The sequence below is a fragment of the Leptosomus discolor genome, chromosome 1 (assembly GCF_034619465.1).
Source record: "Leptosomus discolor isolate bLepDis1 chromosome 1, bLepDis1.hap2, whole genome shotgun sequence".
NCBI classification, from domain to species: domain Eukaryota; kingdom Metazoa; phylum Chordata; class Aves; order Leptosomiformes; family Leptosomidae; genus Leptosomus; species Leptosomus discolor.
This window is the reverse complement of record NC_141391.1, coordinates 4386078-4409034: the sequence shown is the minus strand read 5'-3', so window position 1 is coordinate 4409034 and position 22957 is coordinate 4386078. Positions and strand designations below refer to the sequence as shown.

General features: G+C 44.6%; 1 protein-coding gene across 12 annotated transcripts in view; it reads left to right on the top strand.

Annotated features, from left to right (window-relative positions):
• NARS2 (asparaginyl-tRNA synthetase 2, mitochondrial) overlaps nucleotides 1–22239 on the top strand; it is a 52189-nt gene extending 29950 nt beyond the window's left edge. For 5 of the 12 annotated variants that reach the window (XM_086481671.1, XM_086481662.1, XM_086481663.1 and 2 more), the window contains 8 exons: nucleotides 1752–1884; nucleotides 8381–8479; nucleotides 8900–8937; nucleotides 10714–10780; nucleotides 12264–12401; nucleotides 13551–13648; nucleotides 15783–15809; nucleotides 21919–22239. In XM_086481671.1, coding sequence (XP_086337797.1) covers nucleotides 1752–1884; nucleotides 8381–8479; nucleotides 8900–8937; nucleotides 10714–10780; nucleotides 12264–12401; nucleotides 13551–13648; nucleotides 15783–15809; nucleotides 21919–22063 — 745 coding nt within the window. In that variant the 3' untranslated portion in view covers nucleotides 22064–22239. Of the gene's footprint in view, nucleotides 1–1751; nucleotides 1885–8380; nucleotides 8480–8892; nucleotides 8938–10713; nucleotides 10788–12168; nucleotides 12402–13550; nucleotides 13649–15782; nucleotides 15810–21918 lie in introns of all 12 variants that reach the window. The other 7 variants (XM_086481666.1, XM_086481668.1, XM_086481664.1 and 4 more) reach the window with 6 other exon arrangements.
• Nucleotides 22240–22957: the final 718 nt, after the last annotated feature.

Here is a 22957-nt window from a genome sequence, read left to right as displayed (position 1 = left end):
AAGGGCAGTTTGAAGGAGGATGATCCAGGCGAGGGCAGAAGTTTACAGTAACATTGCAGCAAGCAAGAAAGGCAGCGGAGGGAAAAGATGCCTGCTGAAAATGATGCTTGAGGAAAGATGTTTGCTGCAAAATCTGGTTGGCATCATAGATGCTGTGGTCGTGCATGAGAAAGTGCAAGTACGGGAGCAAAGCAGAGGCAGGAAGCGTGTTTGGAGGAGCAGGGAAAGCAGAGCCCGCGGGGAAAAGACAGGCTATGTATTCGGAGACTTGACCTGGAACTTTCTTCTGGGGTGTTTACTACAGCAGCTCAAGGAGAAAGAAAGTGCTGTTTCTTTGGATCGTAACCTTTAACCATCATGTGACGTGGGGGAACAGATGAGTGAAGCAGAATATGTGTGTTCCTTTATTTGCGGTGCAGATGCCTCCATAAGGGGCAAAGGAAAAACGCTGCTTTTTGTGGCGTTGCTTATTTAAACTCCAGTTTAACAAAGTTAGCGTGTGCAGAAACTGCAGTGAACATCCTCTTTATGTTGAAAGCTTGCAGGGCAAGATGCAAGTCAAATGCCAACCCCAGCAATTAGCACGCTTCCTTTCATGAGTGTTAAACTGTGCTTAATCTCTACCGATCAGGTTCTTTCTCCTACATCTGCTACAGCTAAAAATAATGTCAAGTTAAAGATGTACCAAAGATAACAGATGCCCAGTCCATGGTTTTTCTGAAGCAGCTTGCTATCTCCCCGATCGTGGTTTGCTTCCCATGTAGCATGAGAGGAAACACAGCTGTCACGGCATCTGTTTGAGCAGCTCTCGCCGGCTTGTGGATGTCCAGGAGCCCAACTGCTCGTGGCCCACAGCGTAAAATGTATTGCTTGGAGCGCAGCTTTGCTACAGTAGAAATAAAACTTTTAAAGGTGGGTTGCTGTTTGGTTTCTTATGATGGAAGTGGAGAATCAAGAAGGCTTTTGTATCCTGTGTAACACAGCATGACGTGACTGCAGAACAAGAGAGGATGTATTTAAATAGACTCCCCAGAAGGTTGCTGGAGAAATAGCTTCACAATAGGAAATGCATTGGTTGCTTTGGCATAAAATGATATCCCAGACGTGTTCTGTGCAGTAGGGACCCCTTTTAGCTGAACCATTTTTTAGCTGCGTGGAAGGAGCCCAGCTCTCTATCGTGGAGGCTCTTTTGGCAATAAACTTTGGTCTTGCCACTAGAGGGGGACTGCAAGCCGCACACCGTGAGTCCATCCTGCCGGGCTTCGCCAGCCGCCTCTCAGTGCTAACACCAGCCCAGCAACTCCAGCAGCAGGACCCCTGCCTGCTCTGTTGAGCTCTGGGGTGTCACAGCACCCATAAAGATCAGACCTTGCAGCCAAACAAGTGGGAAGGGACGTGGACGAGGGGAGCCTGACTCGTGCGATGTCCGGATGCTTCTCCAGTGATCTGTTTCTGCAGAATGTCACTTTTTATTCCCACGCAGTTACAAAAAGTGTCCTGAGCACGAATGATGTTCAGTGAAAGCTGAAGAGGGGTTGTGCAGCCACCCTGAGTCGTGGAGAGGTGTGAATAACCCCTCTCCATGCCTGGATGAAGGAATCTAACGGCAGCATACCCAGCAGCGCCATTAAACTGGTCAAAGAAGGAATGGAAACATGCTTCTAGATCCTGGGAGAAAAGTGGGGGCTTTAAGTGTTAACAGACACGCTTGTGTCCTGGGCCTGACCTACCTGTTTCTTGTCACCTTGCAGGGCTTTTACCCACGTGTTCACCTTCGGCCCGACCTTCCGAGCGGAAAACTCGCAGAGTCGCCGGCACCTGTCAGAGTTCTATATGGTGGAGGCTGAGCTCTCCTTCACTGAAAGCCTCCAAGACATCATGCAGGTGAGCGCTCCGAATGTCTATGCAGAACCGGTGCCAGAACTTCTTCCTCCTTGCTGAGCTGTTCTCCCTGCCCTCAACTGAGGTTGCAGCTCCTCTGGCCCTGGGTGAGCTGGGTAGAGGTTGCGTGGGGACTTCCCGAGGATCAGGGTTTGCTCAGCAGAGGTGAGGCCACGGGGAGGGGATTGGGAAGGGAAGGTATAGGTGCAAACACAGCCCTCATCTGAATGGGAGGCTGCACAGTTGCTGTATTGCCAGGAAATGTGTAAATGTGCTTGTCTGATGCTAATGAAAGTGGCATGGTCCCCTTCAAAACCTTCAGCATCTCTCCAGTGAATCTGAGTAGTATTTATGCAGTGGGTCCCTCAGAGTGCTCTGTAAAGAGCTCCTTGAAACCTGCACTGAAATCTCGAGTAGAAACAGCAGTTCCTGGCCTACACTATTCACTGCGGCTTTAGCAGAAGACTGACAGAAATCCTTAGTCAGCCAGCTTTTGATTTTTCAGGATTGACCTCTCAGTTGCAGTTTAACCACATGGTGGATGCTAATGCATCTTACTAGTCTCATCATAAGCCAGCTTATGCCCAGTAGGCCTTGTGAGTAAACATCTAGGCACACTGTCATATATCAGATAAGTTCCTTGGAAAGCTATTGGAGAAATAGTCTGAAAAAGAAAAAGACCTGAGGCACTGGCTACAGATTTATAAAATGACATCCAGGTGGTGGTTTCCTCAGCCCGGATCGTACCCAGCCTGCTGAGTCAGTACGGCCTGACAGCAGGGCTGGCATACTCTGGCTGTTGTGTGCGTGCTGCTTCTGCGTCCTGGATGTCTGGATGGCACTGGGCTGTGTGGCCTGACCTGCTCCATCATTAATGGCAGCCATCATTAATGGCAGCCATCATTAATGGCAGCCATCATTAATGGCATCCCACTGTTTCTTTTCTCTCTCCTTTTCTTCAGAACAACTTTGAGCATAGCACATGTATATGTTTATGCCTTACTTCCTGAGCCCCCTGTTTGCCTGGGTAATCAGGAGCTGATGGAAAGCTTCACTGCTTTTATCTGGTATAATGAGCAAGGTCTTCTGTTACGTGGTGTTTGAGCCCTTGAACACAGCATGAACATACCTATACTGTTGTGCTGCGAACCCTAATTTCTTGGCTCCTGAAGTACACACAATTCAGAGAATTAGATTTCAGAACTGTTCTGGAAGGTGTAGGGCTTTTATTTGGAGAGAAAGGAGGAACTCTTCCCCCCAACCCCCCCGCCTTGGCTTGGTTTTTGTTGTTGCTAAACATCTTGGGAAGTCTCAGCTTGTGCTCTCTTCTTTCGCTTCTTCCCCCTGTCCCAAAGTCTTTGACAAGCATCTTTCCAAATAACAGCAAGTCCCCTAGCAGCCATCGTTTTGCACTCCTCATAGCAAGCCTGCGTTGCAACATGCTTACTTCTGTGATGTTCTCATTGGCAGAAGTGGAGTTCCTGTTTTGTTTATTTTTAAATCCTTGGGCAATCTCTCTTTAAAAAAAAAAAAAAAAAAAAAAAAAAAAGAACTGACAGCTGCTCTAAAGCCCAAGTATCTTTTTCTCTGCATAACTGACCTAAATTCAGTGTTCTCTCATATATCTGCCTGTTGGGCAATTTGTCTGTTTGTCGTCATCTGCAAGTTCTTTGTTCGGTGCAAAACGCCCAGTTGAAAGCCTTGGGGGCTCTTGGCCAGCGTTAGCATCTGAACTCTGTCCTCCTATAAAGAGCCGGATTGTTTAAAAGTTATTTTTGAAATTGGTATTCAGCATTTGGACTGAATACCTCTCAATTCATCAAGTTAGTCTGCTGGGAGTGCTCAGCTTCTTCAGGGACATGTTGAGATATTTGTTTAGATACTGTTAAAGAAGAGCCTCTCTACAACAATGTACACGTTTGCCATTCACTGCTGAGGCTTGAGGTCTTTCTCTCAGCCAAAGCTCCAAAAGAAACACAGCTTTCCTTACAAAACGAAGAAGATGATGTAATAACGAAGTTACATGTATTTGGGAGCAAAGGGCCTGAAAACTTGGAGCAACAGCCTTTCTTCCCCCATTGTGATTGCATAGAGTAGGGCTCAGTGATGCCTAAATTTGTAGCACAGTTCTTGTGAAGTCTCATTCATCTTGATCATGCAATCTGAATTCCTGTTCTGTGCCAAAATGTGTTTTTTCAAAGAAGCTTAAACTCCTCCAATACTGGTTTCACAATACTGTTAGTGGAAAGTCCCGTGGGCTCAGTGCAGTACTCTGTGCTGCATGGCGGGGTGATAGTATTACTACTTTAGTGTACAGGGTATCTGTCAGTGTATCTAAGGAGAGGCCTCTGTGGCCTCTTCCCATAAGTCTAGTCATGAAGTTGAGTTAAGTTGCCCCAAGGCGCTTTTCCTCCAAACTGGCTGAGAGAAAGAGGGAGTTAGAAGAAGGTTAGGTAAGACGGTGGAAGGGGTCCAATTTGTATGGATTCACTGGAGCCATCGTCCCTCCAGTCCCTGATTTGGAGGTCCAGGGTCTCCAGTCTCACCTGTCCTCTGAGATATCTGCTGCCACCCTCTCCCTCTCTTCAGTACTGTGTCATGTAGGCATATTTGTAGGTCATTATCTTTTGTTTTGTTCCACTGTCTTGGCAATGCAGTGGATTTAAAGGATCCCACTTCACTCATGACACTAGTGGGGTCTAAAAGAGGCCGTACAATGCAGTTATTATCTAATTTCATCAAACACACATACAAAACCATGCTGAAAAAAGACATTGTTTGGGTTATAAAGTTAGGAAATGCCAGAAGGAGGTTTTCCTGAGGGCATTTTTGGGAGTTTATGCATAGTGTTAGTCTTCGTTAACAAGATCGCATCCTAGCACCACTGTCTCTTTAAGAGCTGGAGAATGTATCTTGTTAAGGCGGAGAATCCAATTTAACACACAGTATTTGAGCTCTGTCCTGAGGGCAGAAGTATTGTCTTCCACTGGTTATGTACTTTGTCAAAATTAATTTGCTGTCATTACAGCACGGTGACATACAGCGTTGTTACCTCCGTTTTACAGAAGGGAATTCAGGCATGAAACGAAATCAACAGTAGCACTGATTTTGGACGTCAGTTTTCAGGGACCTTAGATCTGAAACATGGGCACGGTTTGATTTCCAGAAGAGTTTGCACTCAGAGTACTTTGTCTTCAGTGCCAAGGCTGAGACAGTTGGGCACATCTGACTGCGGTCTCAAGGAAACAATCACATGGGAAAGGTTTGTTCCAAGTGTTCCAGCGGCCTTTAGGGACACTGGGGTATCTGCAGGGCTATAGGTTCCTTCTTTGAAGTGGCATCCAGCTCCTATAGCTGAGGCTCCTTCTGTTTCCTGACTTCCCTCAGCATTTATTGTTCAGCTTCGATGGCCAGTGAAGCAGTGGTCTGACGGACAAGAGTCTCCTCCCTTTCATAAGGCAGCATCTCTCCAGAGTAGGTTGGTTATACAGCTGAGAGAGGAGACTTTATGACCAAGATCAGATGCGAATCTCCCCTCTGTGTGTGTGTGTATATGTGCACACACGTACGGTGTGTGTGAGCAAGCATGAAGGCAAGAAGTAATGGTCCGCTTGATGAATGTTTCATATGCAAATACCCTGTGCTCTCCACTGCATCCATATGCATGCCCCAGGTAAATACATAAACAAAAATCCTACTGGCAGTTCTGGTGATTTTTCTGAAAGTGTCTTATGTAATAAAGATGGTGATTTGAACCCTTCTTGTAGTGCCCAGCACCTTCCATTGCTGCAGCTGACACTTACTGCTCTTTTGTTGATACTACTCTGTTTCAACTCTGGTCATAACTGTATTTGGGAAGAGGGTAAGTTGCAGTATCAAAAGATCCAAGTTAAAATTAAACAATGCAGGTGGGAGCTGCTCCTGATCAAAATTGGACAGTTACCCATTAAGTTCCACAGCAACATCGGGGAAGGCCAAGACTGATACCGCTGAGCTACTTTGAAAGGTGAAAATCAAGACAGAGACTGGGAGGGATGAGGGAAGAGGGAAAACTTTGACCCATGTCCTCCTCACCTGCCCTCCTGCCAGCACAATTTCTACGTTTCCATTATGAAGCAACCAAATTAATGGACTTTTGGACTTGAGGAGTCCCACCTCTGAGATGAGCTATTTGCTGTGATTCCAATGGCTCCTTCCCTTGTCTCTGAACAAATATGTTTCTTTTAGGGTACGTTCAAACCAATCACTTCACCCATGTCTCCAGCTCATGTTTTCCAGCAAGCAGGTGGTTATGCTTCTCCACTAATTCATATAGTCTACTTTCCAGTCCTTAATTATATTATCAGCTTAAAGCCGTAACTTCTCAGTTCAAGAGCTTTATTTTTTTTCCCCCCTTTTCTTTTTTTCCTCCACTGTTCATGCCTAGTACGCGTTTGGCATAAATAAGAATAAGAGCAGTGAGGAGGGCAATGCATGACCCATGCGTCTGTCTTTTTTTGCCAGGATAAAACCTCAGTCTCAAACCTGGAAATATTTCTCAGATTGTTTTTCCCATACCACCCACATCTTTTTTTCCACAAGAGGAAGCTGCTTATGTTGAATGCTGTGGGAACCTAATTGTTACTTTATCGCACAGTGAGGGGGAAAAAAAGTGCTAATTAAACAACATGCTTTTCTGAAACCAGATGATACTTTCATTTTCTAGAAAGAGGAAGCTTAATGTAAAATCCCTTCGTCTCTGCCTGGTGAAACCAGATGAATTGCCAAGAAGTTTTCTAATTTCATTTGCATAAGCCTTTTTCTAGCTACTTTGAAGAAAGTTCAAAGCTGAATGTTTGGTTGTTTGCCACTCAGCAGCAGGATCGCTAGCTTTTCATTTCCTCTGGGTTTGAGTACCAGTAGGGGTAGAACTGTTCATCTGCGGATGATAATGTCATTCCTTTATTTGGATCTTCCCTTTTTAAAAAGGAGGGCCCAGATTGATGCAGCAGTCTGGAGGCTGAGTTTGGCTCCAGAGGAGTCAAAGTGGACTGAGCTACCAGCTTCCCTGGGCTGGTGGGGTGCAAGAGGTTGTTTGTCAGCACAGAGCAGCGTGTCAGCGGTTTGGGACAGGTGATGAAGGACGTTCTCCTAAATGTGAGAGTTTGAACCGTGTGTCTCAAATCTCATCTTGGCTATGTCAGCAGCCCAGCTGCTGCTTTTCTGTGCCGTTTGTTCCTCTTACCCTGTAAGATCTGGTTCCTTGCAAGGCAGAGACCCGTTTCTTCCTCAGATCTGCTGACTGAATGTCAGGTTCATCTTTCCACAGTTAGTCTCCCCCAGGCTTTGCGGTGTCTAGGGACTGCTCCTCGCCTAGATGTCGTGGGTGCATACTTCGCTTCTTTCAACTCTGCCATTCATGAAGCAGTTGTTATGCTCACAGAAAAAAATGGGAATGTGCCAGGACTTTCAGAGGTGCCTTTTGTTGGGAAAAACCTGGTCCCATCCCAGGCTGAGATGACGTACAGCCCAGCTGCCTTGCTCTGTTCCTTACAAAGGAAATGAGAATGAGGAGGATGATTTTGAAGAAGAATTGGAATCGTCAGTACTACACAGGTACTGACTGCTTGCTTTGTGCAGGTAAGACTGCAAGGAGTCTTGTAGTCTTGGAACTCTTAATCTGCACAACAGCCAGTGTCTTGGATGCTCTGCTTTGCTTAACCAAAAGAGAAAATTACTCTTAAAACAGGTTGATCAAAATGCAGTGGCATCCCACGTGGGGACTTTTTTGTTTAGAACTAAAGTGGCATTTTAACTTCTTCATGAAGTGAAGCCCATTTTACTGGGTAAGTATACCCAAATTGGATGATAATGTCATTTAGTTAATCCACATTAGTTTAGGGAAATGAAACCACATCTTTTTTTAGTTTCTCAAACACCTCTGCATTGATGGGTCCTCCGCTTTAGCTCTCTGCTCATCTCTGTGCATGTTCTCTTTGCTTTGCTCTTACTGCACAGGGTTTCTCTGGCTGGGATCTGTTTGAGGGGCTGGCTGTACACAGTACATGTTTATTCTCCTCCCCTTCAGTTCTGCCTCTTCGAACAACAAAGCAGAAAACCAGAATTGCTCATTATGGGACAGACACACTCACTAATAACTAATCTGAGACCAGTCACCACAAAGGGTTGTAGCGTGTGTTTGTGGCTGACCATATTCTGCTGCTGGAATATTTTAGGTGTGCTTTATTCGCTGGAGATATCTGACTGAAGATGATGAGCCCATCAGCAGATGCTGAAGCCACAAACCTATAGCAGAAATACAGGTTCCAGACCTCTTCAGCTACTGAGGAAGCCTGCTAATTAGGAGCATTAGCGAGCTGGTACCCCCTTATGCAGTCTGACCGTGCAGAAGGACAGCAGCTCCTTCTGTACCCTTTGGCTGATGTGTACCGTGTTTTATTTATAGTCTGGGACATCTAAGCAGTGTTAATTTTTCATGCACTCCTGTTTTCTCTATTAGGTTATGGAAGATCTTTTCAAGACAGTGACAAGTACTGTGCTCTCCAAATGTCCTCGTGATGTAGAGCTTTTTCATAAATACATAGCTCCTGCCCAGAAGGTAATAAATGTGACAGGAAAGAGCTGCAATCCTGCATTTTTGGGGCTTTTGGCTGTAGGGAGGGTTGATTTTTTTAGCGTTGTTTTTTACTGTGTTGTCCTGTGTTAACAAACTGTGAAGAGCTAAAAGCCAGCCTGAGTTTAGGTGATTGTTCAGACCAACAGAGAGAGGACACAACTTTCTGTAGCTGGTACCAAGTGTGGTGGCTGTCACATCGTCTAGCAGCCTCTGAGTCATCAGTTCCGTTAGTCGGGTACCCTTTTAGCACTGAATGGCCGGGAGTGGCTTTTGACCCATATCTAGATCACAGTGCGGGTCTGCAAATTGAAATAGAGGGAGGTAGCTTGGCTGAGTTTCCTCTGGGCCCCTGAACCCTTAAGAACGGCTTTACATTTTCATTTTTTTCTTGTTTTGACCAAGGATAGGTTGGAACAAATGCTGAAGAACAAATTTGTGACGTAAGTACTTCAATTTCAAAATGATCTGGAAGAGGGCTTTTGGGGAAAGAGTTCCTATTTTGTACGTGTTCTTTTTCTTTCCCAACTCAATGTCTTCTGAGTTAGCATAATGTCTCCAGAAGAGCATGAATTGCAGTTCCCTTTGTACTGTTTGCCGGTTGCCCTTTCCTCTCTGCATGAGGCTGACCTCTGAATCTGATGGCCTTTGACTTTTGCTTCCCTGGACGAGATCCTCTTTCTGTAAGGGTGTCCTCTCTTTCCAGCGTGTACCTGCACAGTGGTTTGCTCAATGTATTGCTTGGTTTTGGCTCTGATGTTCTGCCTTCCTTCAGACTTCCATTCCAGTGGCTCCCTTTTTGTGAAACTATTTTTTGATACTTAAAAATCCTGATTGGTTTTCTATTCCCGATTGCTTGTGCAACTCCTTTTCCCAGTTCTCTGTGTGCTCAAGAACTGAAGAGTTTTGGTTTCCCTCCTTGGCCACCAAGAATACCTCCTCTCCTCTGCCCTTGCCTGTCTCTTCAAATAGCAGTGCTTTCCGTTCACCCCACAGAACGTGGTAGGACTGCTCAGCCTCCAACTGGTTTTCCTGTTAAGCAGCTACAGCCACGCTTGGGCAACAGGATCATGAAAGATCCTCCCTGTGCCTTGTGCTTGCATAAGAGAGACCTCAGTGAAGTCACTGTCTCCCCATTTCAGTCCTTCTCTCTTTGGACCTAACTGAGATTCCTGAGAGGACAGAGCTGCACTCAGCTTCTCCCGTGATCCAAGGACAAAGAGAAGGAGTCAGCCCATCTGACTGTCTCTTCAGCTGCTGGCAGATCTGGGGCATTCCTGGCTTACACACCTCAGTTACATGTGTTGAACCTGTGCAGCGATATACCTCATCTGGACCATGGCCTCACGTAACCCAAACACGTGGAGCCATGTGTTCCTGCTTGAGGTATTTCCTCCAGAAGCCTTCCCTGTATTAGTGAAACCTTGTAGCTGGGTGTAAAGAGCTTGGGCTTTTTTAGGGAGTTTGGTTTCTAATTGGATTTAGCCAATGGTACAGAGAGATGAAATTATTGTGATCAGGTTATTCTTTCTTCTCTCTGTCCACAACATTTGCTTGGTATGTGGAAAACTTGTCTGAAAAGTATCTTCCGTTGAGTCTTGATTTCCAGTTTCTCAAACCTGCAGCATCTTTCACTGCACTTTTTCTGTTTGCTCTGCCATGATGATACTGTTTTGTACTGGTGGAGGTTGGTGGAGAATCTGCTCTCAGATCTGTCAGATGAGTAGAGGAACATTGCTGGAAATAAATATCACAGTTTTTGCAAAGTAAAATGGCAGTGTTTGAGTTACAAGCCCTTTGCACTCTGGGCTGTGATTTTTGCCGAACACCATGCTGAACAGTGGAGCTATGTTGTTGGGCTGTGCCGATGAGGGCTTATTGTTTTCTTAAAAAAAATCCACAGATTTCTACGAAGCAGGTTTCTGCAGAGCTCATTTCTGACTGAAATGCAACATTGCAATAATGTGTCTTGAGAGCTTAGCTCTTCCTGCCCTGCATGTAGCTGAAGCACAGGAAAACATAGGGTTCTTGCCATATAAAATCGGTTTTGGTTTCAGTCCAAAGCAGCATTGCTGGGAAGTCTGACATCACAGCACAAGTTGGCATGGTGATGGGGAAATGCCTCCTTAATTTTCCAGTGCGGCGCTTAGCCAGAAAACTTTCTTGTTATTCCTTTTGTAGTTATCTTAAAGACTTTTTTTTTTGTTTTCCTCTTGCAGAATTTCCTACAATGAAGCAGTGGAAATTTTGAAGCAAGCTTCTCAGACTTTCACTTTCAAGCCAGAGGTAGGTAGTTGCCTGGTGGTTTGTCCCTGTGCCTGTTCATGCACACGGCCAGCCTGACCTTCGTAGGTGTCACTTCTCTTTCTGATAACACAAGAGTTGTTACTTTGCACAGGTTATCTGCCTCCTGGGGTGTTTGCTCGGACGTAACCCAGGTATAACTTTTGCCCTTTGGGGTGAAATGGGAGCAATATAAGGAGTGAGTTCTGAGGCAGAAGAACATGTAGCGTTTGCAGGGAAGGAAGTGATGAGTTTGCTGTTGAAGGACGAAGGCTTTGGCGAAAGCACTTCTCTTTCCTGTATGCAAGTAGTGCCAAGTGTGTGGTGGATTCAGTAACAGTCATCTGAGGAGGATTGCTGTAATAGTTCTCGGATAAAGCCATGATATTAGGACAGCATCAAAAGTTTGACAAGGACTAGTAAGTCAAAACCATGTCAAAATACCGTGTAATAGATGTAGGTAAAGGGAATCCGTTGTCTTTCCAAAGGATGCATGTTGACTTGGAAAAAGAATCACATGTTAGTGTTTCTAAGACTGTTAGATTATGGTTTTCTGAAAATGGTATATTGCCTAGTTTCAAACACACACACCCCAGCAGGGAGAGTGTTTATGGTGGTGCCCATCTCACGTGTGTACTGATGAATCTTTATCTCGTTCTGATGCTTTGAGGAAAATAACCCTCTGGCTGAAGCTGCCTTCATAGCCAATTGGGTAGCTGTCTCATCTCTGTGTACCAGTGGGTGTAGAACCTCAAATCCTGTATCTGTACTAGCTTGATCCGAGACAGCAAACTCAGGATATTTTCGGATGAGGAGAGTCTGAAGAGTATCTGTTCCCCTCTTCCCCATCCACTCCCCCAATATGCTTTGCACATCCTGTAATGGACTGCAGGCTTCTAGTCAAAAGCCAGAGAATTTACAACTTTGCTGGAAGAAAGGAGAAGGATGTTGCAAATGCCCAGGGTTTCTGATAACAAAGAACTGATTGATAGGATACTGTGTTTTCTTAAATGAGAATTAATGTAGCATGTAACAGGACACAGCAGGGAAGAGAGCAGTCAGCCTAGCAAGGGTAATATACCAAAGGTAATACCGAAATAAGGCTGGTTTGCTGGGTTGAGTAAGCTGATTTTGGATAGGTGCCTATTTCCCTTAAGCTATGCAGAGTGTGGGTTTGGGGTTTTTATTTGTTTGTTTGGGTTTTTTTCCTGATTCGATACCAGATGCTTGGGCTTGATGCAGGGATGATCTGGCCCTTTCTGTGGAAGTGAAACCACGTTGTTTTTCGTTGCTTTGCTCTGCCTTAAAACTCGTGAAACTCTTCTTGCTTAGCACATTTTCCCAGTGGCCTGTGTGAGGAGTTGCTGTGCTTGGTTTCACGCTATTCAGAGCTGCATGTCTCTCCTACGCAGGGATTTTGCTGTGCTCTTGCCACAGGCGGGATGCACCAAAGCAGGATCCCAAGTCCCTTTTGCTGTCTTTACAGTGGGGCTGTGACTTCCAGACAGAACATGAAAAGCACCTGGTGAAGCACTGTGGGGAGGTTCCCGTGTTTGTGATTAACTACCCATACGACCTCAAACCTTTCTACATGAGGGACAACGAAGATGGACCTCAACACACAGTGAGTCCATAGCTCACACTTCCACCTCTTTTTGGCTAGGTATGTGCCTTAGCCTAGTGATAGACAGACAGATGAGGACAATCTTCTGCTGGGCCTCCAGTCAAGAAGTCCAAGATAAGAAGTGACCATCTGGTGATCCTGTTCGGTCATTTTCCTGTTGTAGAAGAAATCCCCAAAGCAGGAAAAATGGGAGAAGTATTCAGGAGTTGGGTAGCGTTAAGTTTTCCCTGGAGTCCTTTAAGACAGATTTGCCATAGTTTATTTCTTTTTCTGGTAGACTTGACTGCTAGGGAAAATGCCTAGAATTGTGTGGCTCAAGCAGCCTGTGATTCTCTTGTCATCTAAATCTGCCATCTGTGTAATCCTCCAATAGCAGGTGGACACAAGATGTAAACTCTTGCTCCACAAGTCTCACGCTTTGAAGGTGTGGGTTCCCAGTTAAACTGAGACAACCTGAATCATTGCTTCTCCTAGAAAGAGCGGCTACCCCACTGTGTGCCACTGCCGCTTCACTGGCTTTAATCCTGACAACAGTTCAGCTATGGGGTAAGAGAAGTAACTCTGCAAAACAAAACGGAGAAGAAAACCAGCCCAAACGCGGCACAGGGGAACACGTGGGATCCTAACGCTTCTTCAGCACGTCAGTGCCATTGATCCATCGGTGTCGTCGTCACTAGAGCTGGTTTAAGGAATGGGTTCAGACAGGGTAAACACGAGTTACCAGTATCAGAGCAGCTTAAACTCTAAGGGCACCAGGGCTTCAGGAAACTTGCCCGTGTGTCTGTGTCTCCTTGTGAGCTGCTGTTGGGTTCTCTATACCTTGCGCAGGCTTGCCTGCAGGCATGCACAGGTTGTCACCGGAGTAACCTGGTGGGATTCGGTTCACACCACCTGCTGTAAGATGTCCTCAGTCTGGAACGCCACGGCGCTTGTTTAGGTCTTTTGGAGGCTTACTGAACTGTAAAGTTCCCTCCCAGCCTTCTCTTGTCAAGAAGGGACTTTTCAAGTTTTTGCAAATACTTACCTAAGTATCCTGGACTCAGTAAAATAATTATGATAGTTTTTTACAGCCATCCAGTGTCGACTGTACTTCTGATGTAGACTGTATGGCTACATGGCATGACTTATGTTAAATTTCTTTCTTTTAAGGTTGCAGCTGTGGATCTCCTCGTACCAGGAATAGGGGAGTTGTGTGGAGGCAGCTTGAGAGAGGAGCGACTGCCCTTCCTCGAATCACGCTTGCAGAGGTACGGAAAACCCACAGGTGCCAGGAGACAAGAGACTGTTTTGGCAGCTCTCAGCAGTTGGCAAGACAAAGGAGTGGAAGGGCAACTAATGCTATGTTTAAAAAGCCTGGTTTTGTCTTTGAGATATCTGTTTATCTGAGTAGGTGATTGCAAACTGGTGAAGAAGTTCTTGTACTTCTCTGGTAGGTATGGAAGCTGCCTCTCTGTTTTAGCTCATCAGAGAGGAAGAGTTTATTTTATGCTAGGAGGCCAGGGCAGCAGAATGCCTCAGCTCTGCTGGGACTGTCTGGAACAGGATCCGATGTGAGGCACTTCATCCTCGAACCTTTTCTTTGCGGCTTTTGTGGCTGAGGGTGGATTGCGAAGGTGGAAGTTGTCACATAGACCGAGCTTAGATACATTTGTCATCACATTGTGTAACTGATGAACTGCAGTTTTGGTCGGAAGCTTTGCTAGCTGTGGTGCAGCTGGCCTCAGTGGCATCATTTAAGAGAATACAGTTCTTTGCTAACAGTTTGGTGGGAAGCTTCACTGGAAGTGGCTGGGACCCGTACTAAGTCGTATGGCTCTTTCCCTCGTGCTTAATTCTGGATCATGTGACTTTGAATAATTTTAGGCTAAATTCCATGTCCAAACATCAAAGCTGCTGTTTAGTTAACAATAATTGACATTATAGATGAGGTAATTCTCCATAGACAATTACTCCCTGGATCCTGTCTGATTGTTCCAGAGAACCTTTCATAACTCAGACGAGTCCATTTGGGGCAGTCATACACTTGTGCAAAGCAATTTTGGAGGAGGATTAATCTCAGAGTAACATCATTTGCACATTGGGAATGAATTTGTTGCTTAAATCAGCCACATGCTCACAGAGATAGATCTACTCAGTGGAGAAGAGCAAAACCCATTTCAGCATAATGAATCCAAAAGGCACAGGACAATTAAATCCACCAGAACATTGGTTCTCAATCTGTGGTGTAGGATGATTTTATTCCCTGTGCTTCCTGTTAGTCTCTCTGCGAGCTCTCCCGAAGCAGGCATGCTTCAGCTGAAGCGAAGCACAGTGTTGCCTGCTGCACTTCTTCACTTGAAATTTTTTGCCAGTGAGATCCAGAGTCCGCAGCCCTCAGGGTGTGGGGCTGGAGGAGGGGTCTGTGTGGAGGTTGAAGCCAGACTTTCTTGTTTGTCAGGAAAGTCACAGAAGTATTTCAAGCTACAAATGAGGTGTTTCTTCAGTGACCTTAAAGTACGTCTCTGCATTGAAGATTACCTGGAAAAATAACACCTCTTTTCAGATGTTTTTCTCAATTTTGAGTCCTCAGGATCTGATCTGCTGAGCCCAAATACTTGGTTAAAGCTTTCAAATTCTACTTCCTGCAGACCCAGCATAACTGAGCGAGATAAAGAATGGGATTCTTGTCTCCTCGTACACACTTAATACAATAGCTCTCAAAGTCCCAGTCAGGGACAGCTGCGATGCACTGAAGATGAGAGAACTGATCTCTCTTTGCCTACAGAGTTTTCTGTTCCTGTTCAGAGAAATGGAAAATAAAACCAACAACTTTGCTGTGGTTCTTGCCAGGGCAGGAACAGGAGAGAGGGTGCACTGGTGGCAGTTAGAAGACGATCTATTTTATTTAGTAGTTTTACAGAAGTTGACACACCTTAATAAAGCTATGGGACTCCAGTGCGTTTGTGCACTGTGGAAGGGGAGCCACGTAGCCACACATGTGAAGAGATTCTGACTCATAAATATAAGGTTTGGCTGCATGTCATTGTAAATTTAATATTCAGGCCTGTACTCTCCGAACATTCACAAGTAGAGTTCACTGATATGCTCAAAGTTAAGAATATATACACGAGTCTTTGCATGACGCTGGGATCAACCCTGTGTGTTGACAAAACAAACTTTGCATTTTAAGAAGCATGTCGGGAGTTGTTCAAGATTATCTACCAATTACCAGAACTGACAGTCACTGATCATGTCTTCCCGTACTTTTCTGCCTTTCCTTTTTGGACTGAGTTTAGTCATCAGACCCTCCCTTTTCTTCTAGCATTCACTTCCAGGCAAGTGCTGCATGTGTGCATCTCCTCGGTTCCTTTACTTACAAAGGGTTTTCTTCTTGTTCCACAGATTAGGACTCGCAGAGGCCTACCAATGGTAAGACATATCTCGGTCTGCAAGCTCTATTTCTTCCTTTCTGATTCTTTAAACAGCTATTTGATTTTTTTTTTGTTATCCTCTTCTCAAGGGAACACTTCTTGGCCCAGTTGCCCTGCCATCACTGCCAGTCTAAATGGAACAGCCAGTTCATTTAAGCAAAGTTTAATCTAATGCTGCTTAGTTTATCTTCCCAATTTGTCCACTCACAGCACAGGTCATTCCTTTCAGGATTGCATGAAGCAGATTAATTTACAACCCATCATGATTTTTGATATTAAATTGGTTTTTTGATATTAAATCGTTAGGCTGTGTTCGAAGTTGAATAGATTCTGACTGCCATTGCATGAGATAAACAGGCTGCAGAACCATAAGCAATCTGTGACCTTTAACAGCTCTATGAATAACTCCCTTTGCAATTAACAGGGCAATTGGGTTGAAAAATCTTCCCTAACAAAGCGGTTGAAGCAATTAAAACTGTCCTGCTAAGGAGACAGATCAACCTTTGAATTAATGGTTTAGCCCATTAAAATGACAGAAGGATCTTAGGGTTCCTCTTGGCAAGTGTTTCTTGGTATGTGCTTCGTCATAGCTACTGAGAGGTGATAGTGCAGAGAATTTTAAATTTAAAAGAGTACATTCTGCAGTATTTGGATTGATCATTAGGGAGGCTGCCTTGAAAAAAAGCAGAGTAAGTTTAGGATTCTTCACTCTCCTCTTCCCACAACGTGAAATCACTGAGGAACAGCCCAGCGCATGGCACACCTTAACATCATCCGTTTGCAAACAGGGTGAATGAAATGTCTTCCTTTATTGTTTGCATTTATGGGCCAGAGTACACCCTATCATTTCATCTGAAGGAAGGATTATCCTCACCAAGGGTGATCCGTTGTGTGGTTAGATGCTGAGATACAGCCTGAGGAAGTCTGGCGTTCAGCAGCAGAGCCTTCCAGCGCTACTAAGAGAGCTCAGCTCTGCCTCGTGCTTCCCTCAAGAGGGAAGATTAAGACGTTGCCTGTCAGCCATCTGCATTTCCATGTGATATGTAGCAATCACATTCTGGGAATTCTTTCCTCCTGTGATCTCGTTTTGGAGACTATTTCCTCCTCTATTCCCTCCACTCCATCATAGCTGATGTAACTTCCCAGAGAAGATTAAAACTGTTGTTAGCCCCTGCCGTAGCAGGCTCTGGTGCCCTAGGAAGGTGCGGGATAGGAGTTAATCCTGGATGCCTCTGATCTGCAGTCCAGAATCTGCCAGAAAACAGGGAGGTGGTTTGCCAGCATCCATCTTTTTAGTGGAGGTGGCAGGAGAGACTGAAATTAATCTCCTCCAATTTAGTGATTGAATTTAGTCTCCAAAGGTGGCTTTCAAATGCCTTGAAGAACAGTTGAGTCATTCCTTTTGAAATCCAATATTTGCTGACTTTAGAATGGGCAGCTGTATGAGATGTGGTCCCTTTGGAAATCCCTTATATATTGCTGTATTTCTCTCTCTCACTAAGCATGAGGACATTGTGGGGGCTGACTACTTCTAGAACAGCTTCAGGACTGCTTTGTTTGTGGAAGAATCACTGGGCAAAGAGGCAGCTGATGATCTGAAATACTGTTTTGCTTCTCCCCCTTCCCACCTTTTAGAAAGCTTTTTAATAGAAGTAGATAAAGGGGCTTGGTCAAAGTCCTCTGAATCTTCAGTTTACTACATCTTTCCTGTTGTGCGGGTTTCTTTCCATAGAGAGTATGAATTGGAGAAGTATTTGGCTTGATTTTGCACACTTTGTTTTATCTTATTTTCCCACTCCTTCCTATGAACTGTAGATAGAAAAGAGCTCGGTGCTGTAGATGGTGATCTTGGCTAGACTGAGAGAGGTCTGTGGAAGTGAGGTGGGAGAGTCAGGTGATCAGAGTTCATCTGGGAATTCACTTGCTTTCTCTGTGACCGGGGAGTATTAAGTATATTGCCTTGTAAACAGGGCACCTGATCCTGTTTGCAGCCTCCGAGTGCCCAGCTTAGCATGAGCAATAACAAAGCAGGTAGTTTGTAATGAACAACGTGTTCCTGCTACCAGCAGCTTGAGCAGCATTTCAGACAGTCTTTGTACATGCGGGGCACCCATTTCTTCACTCTGATCGTCATCATACGCATCAATGCAGAAGGTGGCCTCATACTGACCCCTTTACAGTCCAGGTACCTTTCTGATCTGCTGGTGTAACGCTGGTGAAAGCACACAGTGGCAGAGCAGGTGTTAGCTGCTGTCTTAGAATGTTTATTACTGTGTTGTCTTGGCCTTGCCCCTGCTCTGGATGGAGAAGATTGAGCTGTGTTGGGCTCTTTAATTTATAATTTTCATTGAAGCTTGAATGCCAGAGTATTCTGTTGGGCGCTTGCGCGGTGAGGTAGAGAGGAGGAGTTGGGCTTAAGGAACAGCAGCACAAGGTGAGCCACTTGCAATCCGTGGCCAGGGACAGCATTCGTGGCATCCTTTCACCTCCTTCAGAGCCCAGCGAAAAAAGGTAGCCCTTTGCTCTCCTTGGCAGGCGCATGGTCCTAGTACTCCTGCTTTGGGGAGAAACCGGAGCGCTGTGCTGGGCCATCCAGAGGCAGGGAGAAAGTCGGTGCTGAAGCCAGCCAACATGTGCGCAAACCCCGCTCGTGTCAATGGGACTGGTTTAGTTTGACCTCTCTGAATGTTGGGGGTTTTTTTGTGGATTCCCAAAAAGTGGTAGCAGAGCAGAAGCTGCCTGAAACCAAAGGCAGCATTTTACTCAGCATCAGATCCTGGCAATGCTTTGCATGTTTATTTCCTGAGACATTGAACAAAATGGTCTTTCAAATGTCGTTTCACTAGCAGTTTTTCATTACCCTTGTTTTTTTCCTTTTTTTTTCTTTTTTCCAGTAGAACATTCAACTTCATGGACTGCAATATCTTTGTTCTTTCAGCCTTACATTTTTCAAACTGGCTGCAGAGGCTTCAGTATAACGAGAGGGTTACATAAAAGATCAAGATTATATTTGTTTTGAAAGGGGACTGAAAAGAATACATTCTGCTTATGAATGGTCACTTACAGAGCACTGATCTTCATAGTGCCTTGCCATGCAACACAGGAGCTCATGATGATGTTAAAAGAGTATAGATTTTTTTAAAGGATGAAAGGAAATGCTCTTCCAACTTGGCACATAACAAGCTCCTGGAATTCATTGCCGGGGGATGTTGTTGCAGCACATAGTTTAGTCAGATTCAAATCTCTGAAGAACTACTAGTCCTCCAGGTCCAGAACATGAACTCAGGGTCTAGCTGGGGTTGCAGAAACTTATTTCCCCCATGGAATAATGCTGCACGGACCCCCAGTCGCCAATGGAGGGCTCAGCTCTCCTCTTAGGTATGAGCTACTAGGAGAAATAGCTAGACCAGTTCATGACTGTTTTTGAGGTGAGAAATGTCCAATGTCTGGAGGCTATTGAATGAAGGAAAACATCAGGGAGCATTTTCCAGCCTAAAGGGAATTTTCTCTTCGTCTGCAGGCAGTTACTTTCTCTTTCATCTGGGAAGAATGGAAGATTTCTCAGTTCCTTTGCTTTTTCGAAGCGCATTCATCAGAAAGGATTCACAGTCTTGAATCCTCAGCACGTTTAATTCAATGGACTTTTTCCATTAACTTTAACGGGTTTTGTTTCTCTCCTTTTGCCAAAATGGCTTCTCAAAGTGCTTTGAGATCTACAGATGAAAGCCCTGGGTAAGCAAGAGTAGAATTTACTATTATTGTTCATCTGGAAGAAGCTGAGTTATTTCATCTCCTCACAGTGACTTTATAAACCCTCTTGCCAGCAAAAGGAGAGAAAAGATGCTAGGCTTGGTCTCAGCAGTCTTTGCACAGGCTGAGGTGGACGTCATCAGAAGTGTTTGTGCTGTTACTTATAGCACTGGTTGCAGCTGGAGTTGTCACCAGAATTACTGAGCTGGTACAGAGTGAGCTGCCACAGCCAGCAGCTCTATCCCCCACATTTCCGAGGTCTTTCCTATTTCACAAGTCACCACCCTCAGCATTCAGATCTGCCCATCATCTGCCTGGCAAACCCTTGAAAAGCTGCAAAGTGGAGCTTCCCAGGGGCAGTTCCCAGTGCATTAGCAGAAACTCAAGGTCTTATTAATGCAGTTTGTGTGAGGTGGATAGAGATGAAGACCGCCCTGCTGTAGCACAGCCTAGGTGTTCGTATCCTAAGCATAACCTTTGTCACAAGGTGTGGCTTTAGCAAGCCAAGCTAAGACCCAGCAGCACGGGCACAAAGCACGTGGGTCGCAGGGGTCAGAAAAGGTTTGTTCCACCTGGAGCCCACAGTATAGGCGTAACTGCGCTTTGTGTGTCAGTGCTCGTAGGAAGAGGTAAGAAATTCTGTGATTCTGTGAGGTTCTGCTTCTGGTTTTACTACTTGGGCAGTGGAGTGGAGGGGAAAAAAAACCTGAAGATTGGATTGAGTGTAATAAATGGCTTCCCGAATTTTAAATATTGTTAATGAACTGCAAGGAAAAATAATATTTCATGGTAGAAAAGGCGTACTGTCCAACCGAGTCTGCCAGGGCCGTCTCTTGCAGCTGTAGCATTTGTTGGAGAGTACTTCTGTTTTGCAAGTAGAAGTCATCAGTGGCATTACTTTGGCTTTGCTTTTGTTAAAATCTAGTCTTCAAGCCAACAAGGTTCTGAAGCACATGGAAAGAAGTCCAAGCAAGTACACGTATATATATTTAAGCAAGTACCCTTAAATATATATAGTGTCTATTTTACATATAAATAGATATAAACATACATATAAAAATACATAAATGTGTGTGCATATATATACAGACATTGCAAAATACACTTCTTCCTTGTGGTTCATTAGCAGTAGTTAAAATTTGGGAAGCCATGTATTACAATCAATCCAATCTTAAATTTTTTTCGCAGTGCTTTTTGCCCTCCGCTCTACTGCCTAAGTAGTAAAACATATATATCTATTTATATTTAAGTGTACTTGATTTTATTTTTTAAACTGGAATGATAAAAGATTAGAAGCATGTAATACATCTGGAGTCGCTCGATCCCTTACTAGTACATTCATATAAAGAATAACTTTGTGGCCTCAGCAAGCTCTGAAGTGGCCCCATAAATCAATAGAACCACTGAGATGTTTTTCACTCCTATTAAAATAAAACTGTTGGTGATAATTTATAGCTGCAAATATAGTTCCTGTGTATCACATCAGCTACAGTCCAGCTGGAGAACTGGGAACTCTAAAGGAGAACCATCGCAATCTTGTTGACACCCGTATATTTGGAGTATCGGCGTCCAAACATTTTCTGAGTTTTGTGTGCACAGCAGGTGCTGTTCCCCAAAATGAAATGTCTTGTTCCAGATCTCATTTTTGGAAAAGATATGTCCAAGGTTTTTTTGCTGTCTTACTGCGGAAATAAATGGTCGTAAGAGTGATTGGGGGAAAAGTAACGTAAAGCCATCGTAACTACCTTAAAAGAAAAAACCTGGAGGAATATTCATCAGACAGCAAGACCTGTTTAGGCTTCTGAAGAAATTACTGGAAATGAAATGACTTGAGACTACTGAAAAGAAGACAGAAAATGAAAGAATTTATTGTAGGGCAGATTTCAGCACCAGCGTGACAAGGGCTAAACAAGCCCAAGCAGGCAACTCCATCTCTCGACAGTGGAAAAGTTTTGTGATTCTGTAGGAACCTGAGCTTGTGCCTCCGCTAGGAATATTTTAGATACTAAAAGTTACAAAGATGCTCTCAGTGCGAGCAGAGCTATGATGTTCAAGCTGTTCTTCATACCCAAATAAGTTCTCGCTCTTAAACAAAACGGGCTCTAGCGTATTGGCAAAGCGTAGCTGTGCTGGTTTAAATTCGTTTGCACTGGGAGTTTCTGCTAATACAAGGCTGCCTGCCAGGGAGCAGCCCCTCTTCACACCCCTGACCAACGCCGGCTGTGTTTGCAGAAATCCACAGTGGTTAGAGTCAAAGGGAAGTAATAAAGATGGAAAGCAAAACCCTGGATAAAAAGCTCTCTCTAATTACATCAGCGTAACCGTGCTGCAAATGTAACTGTCTGTTTAAATTACAGGTATCTAGACCTCCGAAAATTCGGCTCAGTTCCTCATGGAGGCTTCGGAATGGGGTTTGAACGCTACCTGCAGTACATCTTGGGAGTTGACAACATCAAAGATGTTATTCCTTTCCCCAGGTTTTCTCACTCCTGTCTCCTATAGCTCAGCAGTTGACTCACGCAGAGAAAACTGCCGGTGTGGCTATATGTATATAACGTACTAGGATGTGTGACTACGTGTGTTTTAGTGGGAAATCAAGATAATTTTTGTATCTGTGAAACCCTTGGTAAATTTACTACTGGCTTATTGAAAAAAATACATGTTCTGGTGAGGTTATGGAAGCAGCTCGTGTCTTCAGTGCGCTTCAGGAGTGTTAATAAATCCCACTTAACAAAAGGGTTAAGGTTCTCGTGAGAGTAGTACAAGCCATGGATGTACTGAGTGAGCATTGTTGGGAGGTAGAGGGGGTTTTGTGTGAAATATTAATAAGGAGGTGTGACCTAAAATGGACTGGGAGGCAGCACTGCTGTGAGGCTTTAATAGGCTTTAATTAAATGCCTGCACAGCGCTTTGAAGATTGAGTGTTACAAAATTGCAAAGTATTGTGATGGCCCTGATGCGTTTGCTCTTACAAAATGGCAACTGTAAAGCATGATTTTCCCCACCCCGGGTTAAAAGCAAATACTGTTTTACCTTGGAAAAATCAGCCAAACCTAGTATGGAAAGAGGCCGTACTGGAGCTGCTGGAGTGAATCAGGTGAATGATGTTTGATTTTTGTGAATCATCAATAAAGGTGTGCGCTGGGTTGTTTTGTAACTCTGTATGGTTTCTTCTTCTGTTGTAAAACTGTGGCACTCCGCATCATAGTGTTTCCTTCAGCGTCTTTGGTAGATGTTTCCTTTTCTGTATACCCAAATTAGTTGCACAACTTCTGCAGGAGAAATCTGTTTTCTGTCTCCAAGAGAGCACGTGTTCATAGCAGAAAGAAATGTTCCGTTAGACGAGAGTTCACTCATGTCTCCAGAGCCCACTTGCAGTTTACTGGTGGTTTATGG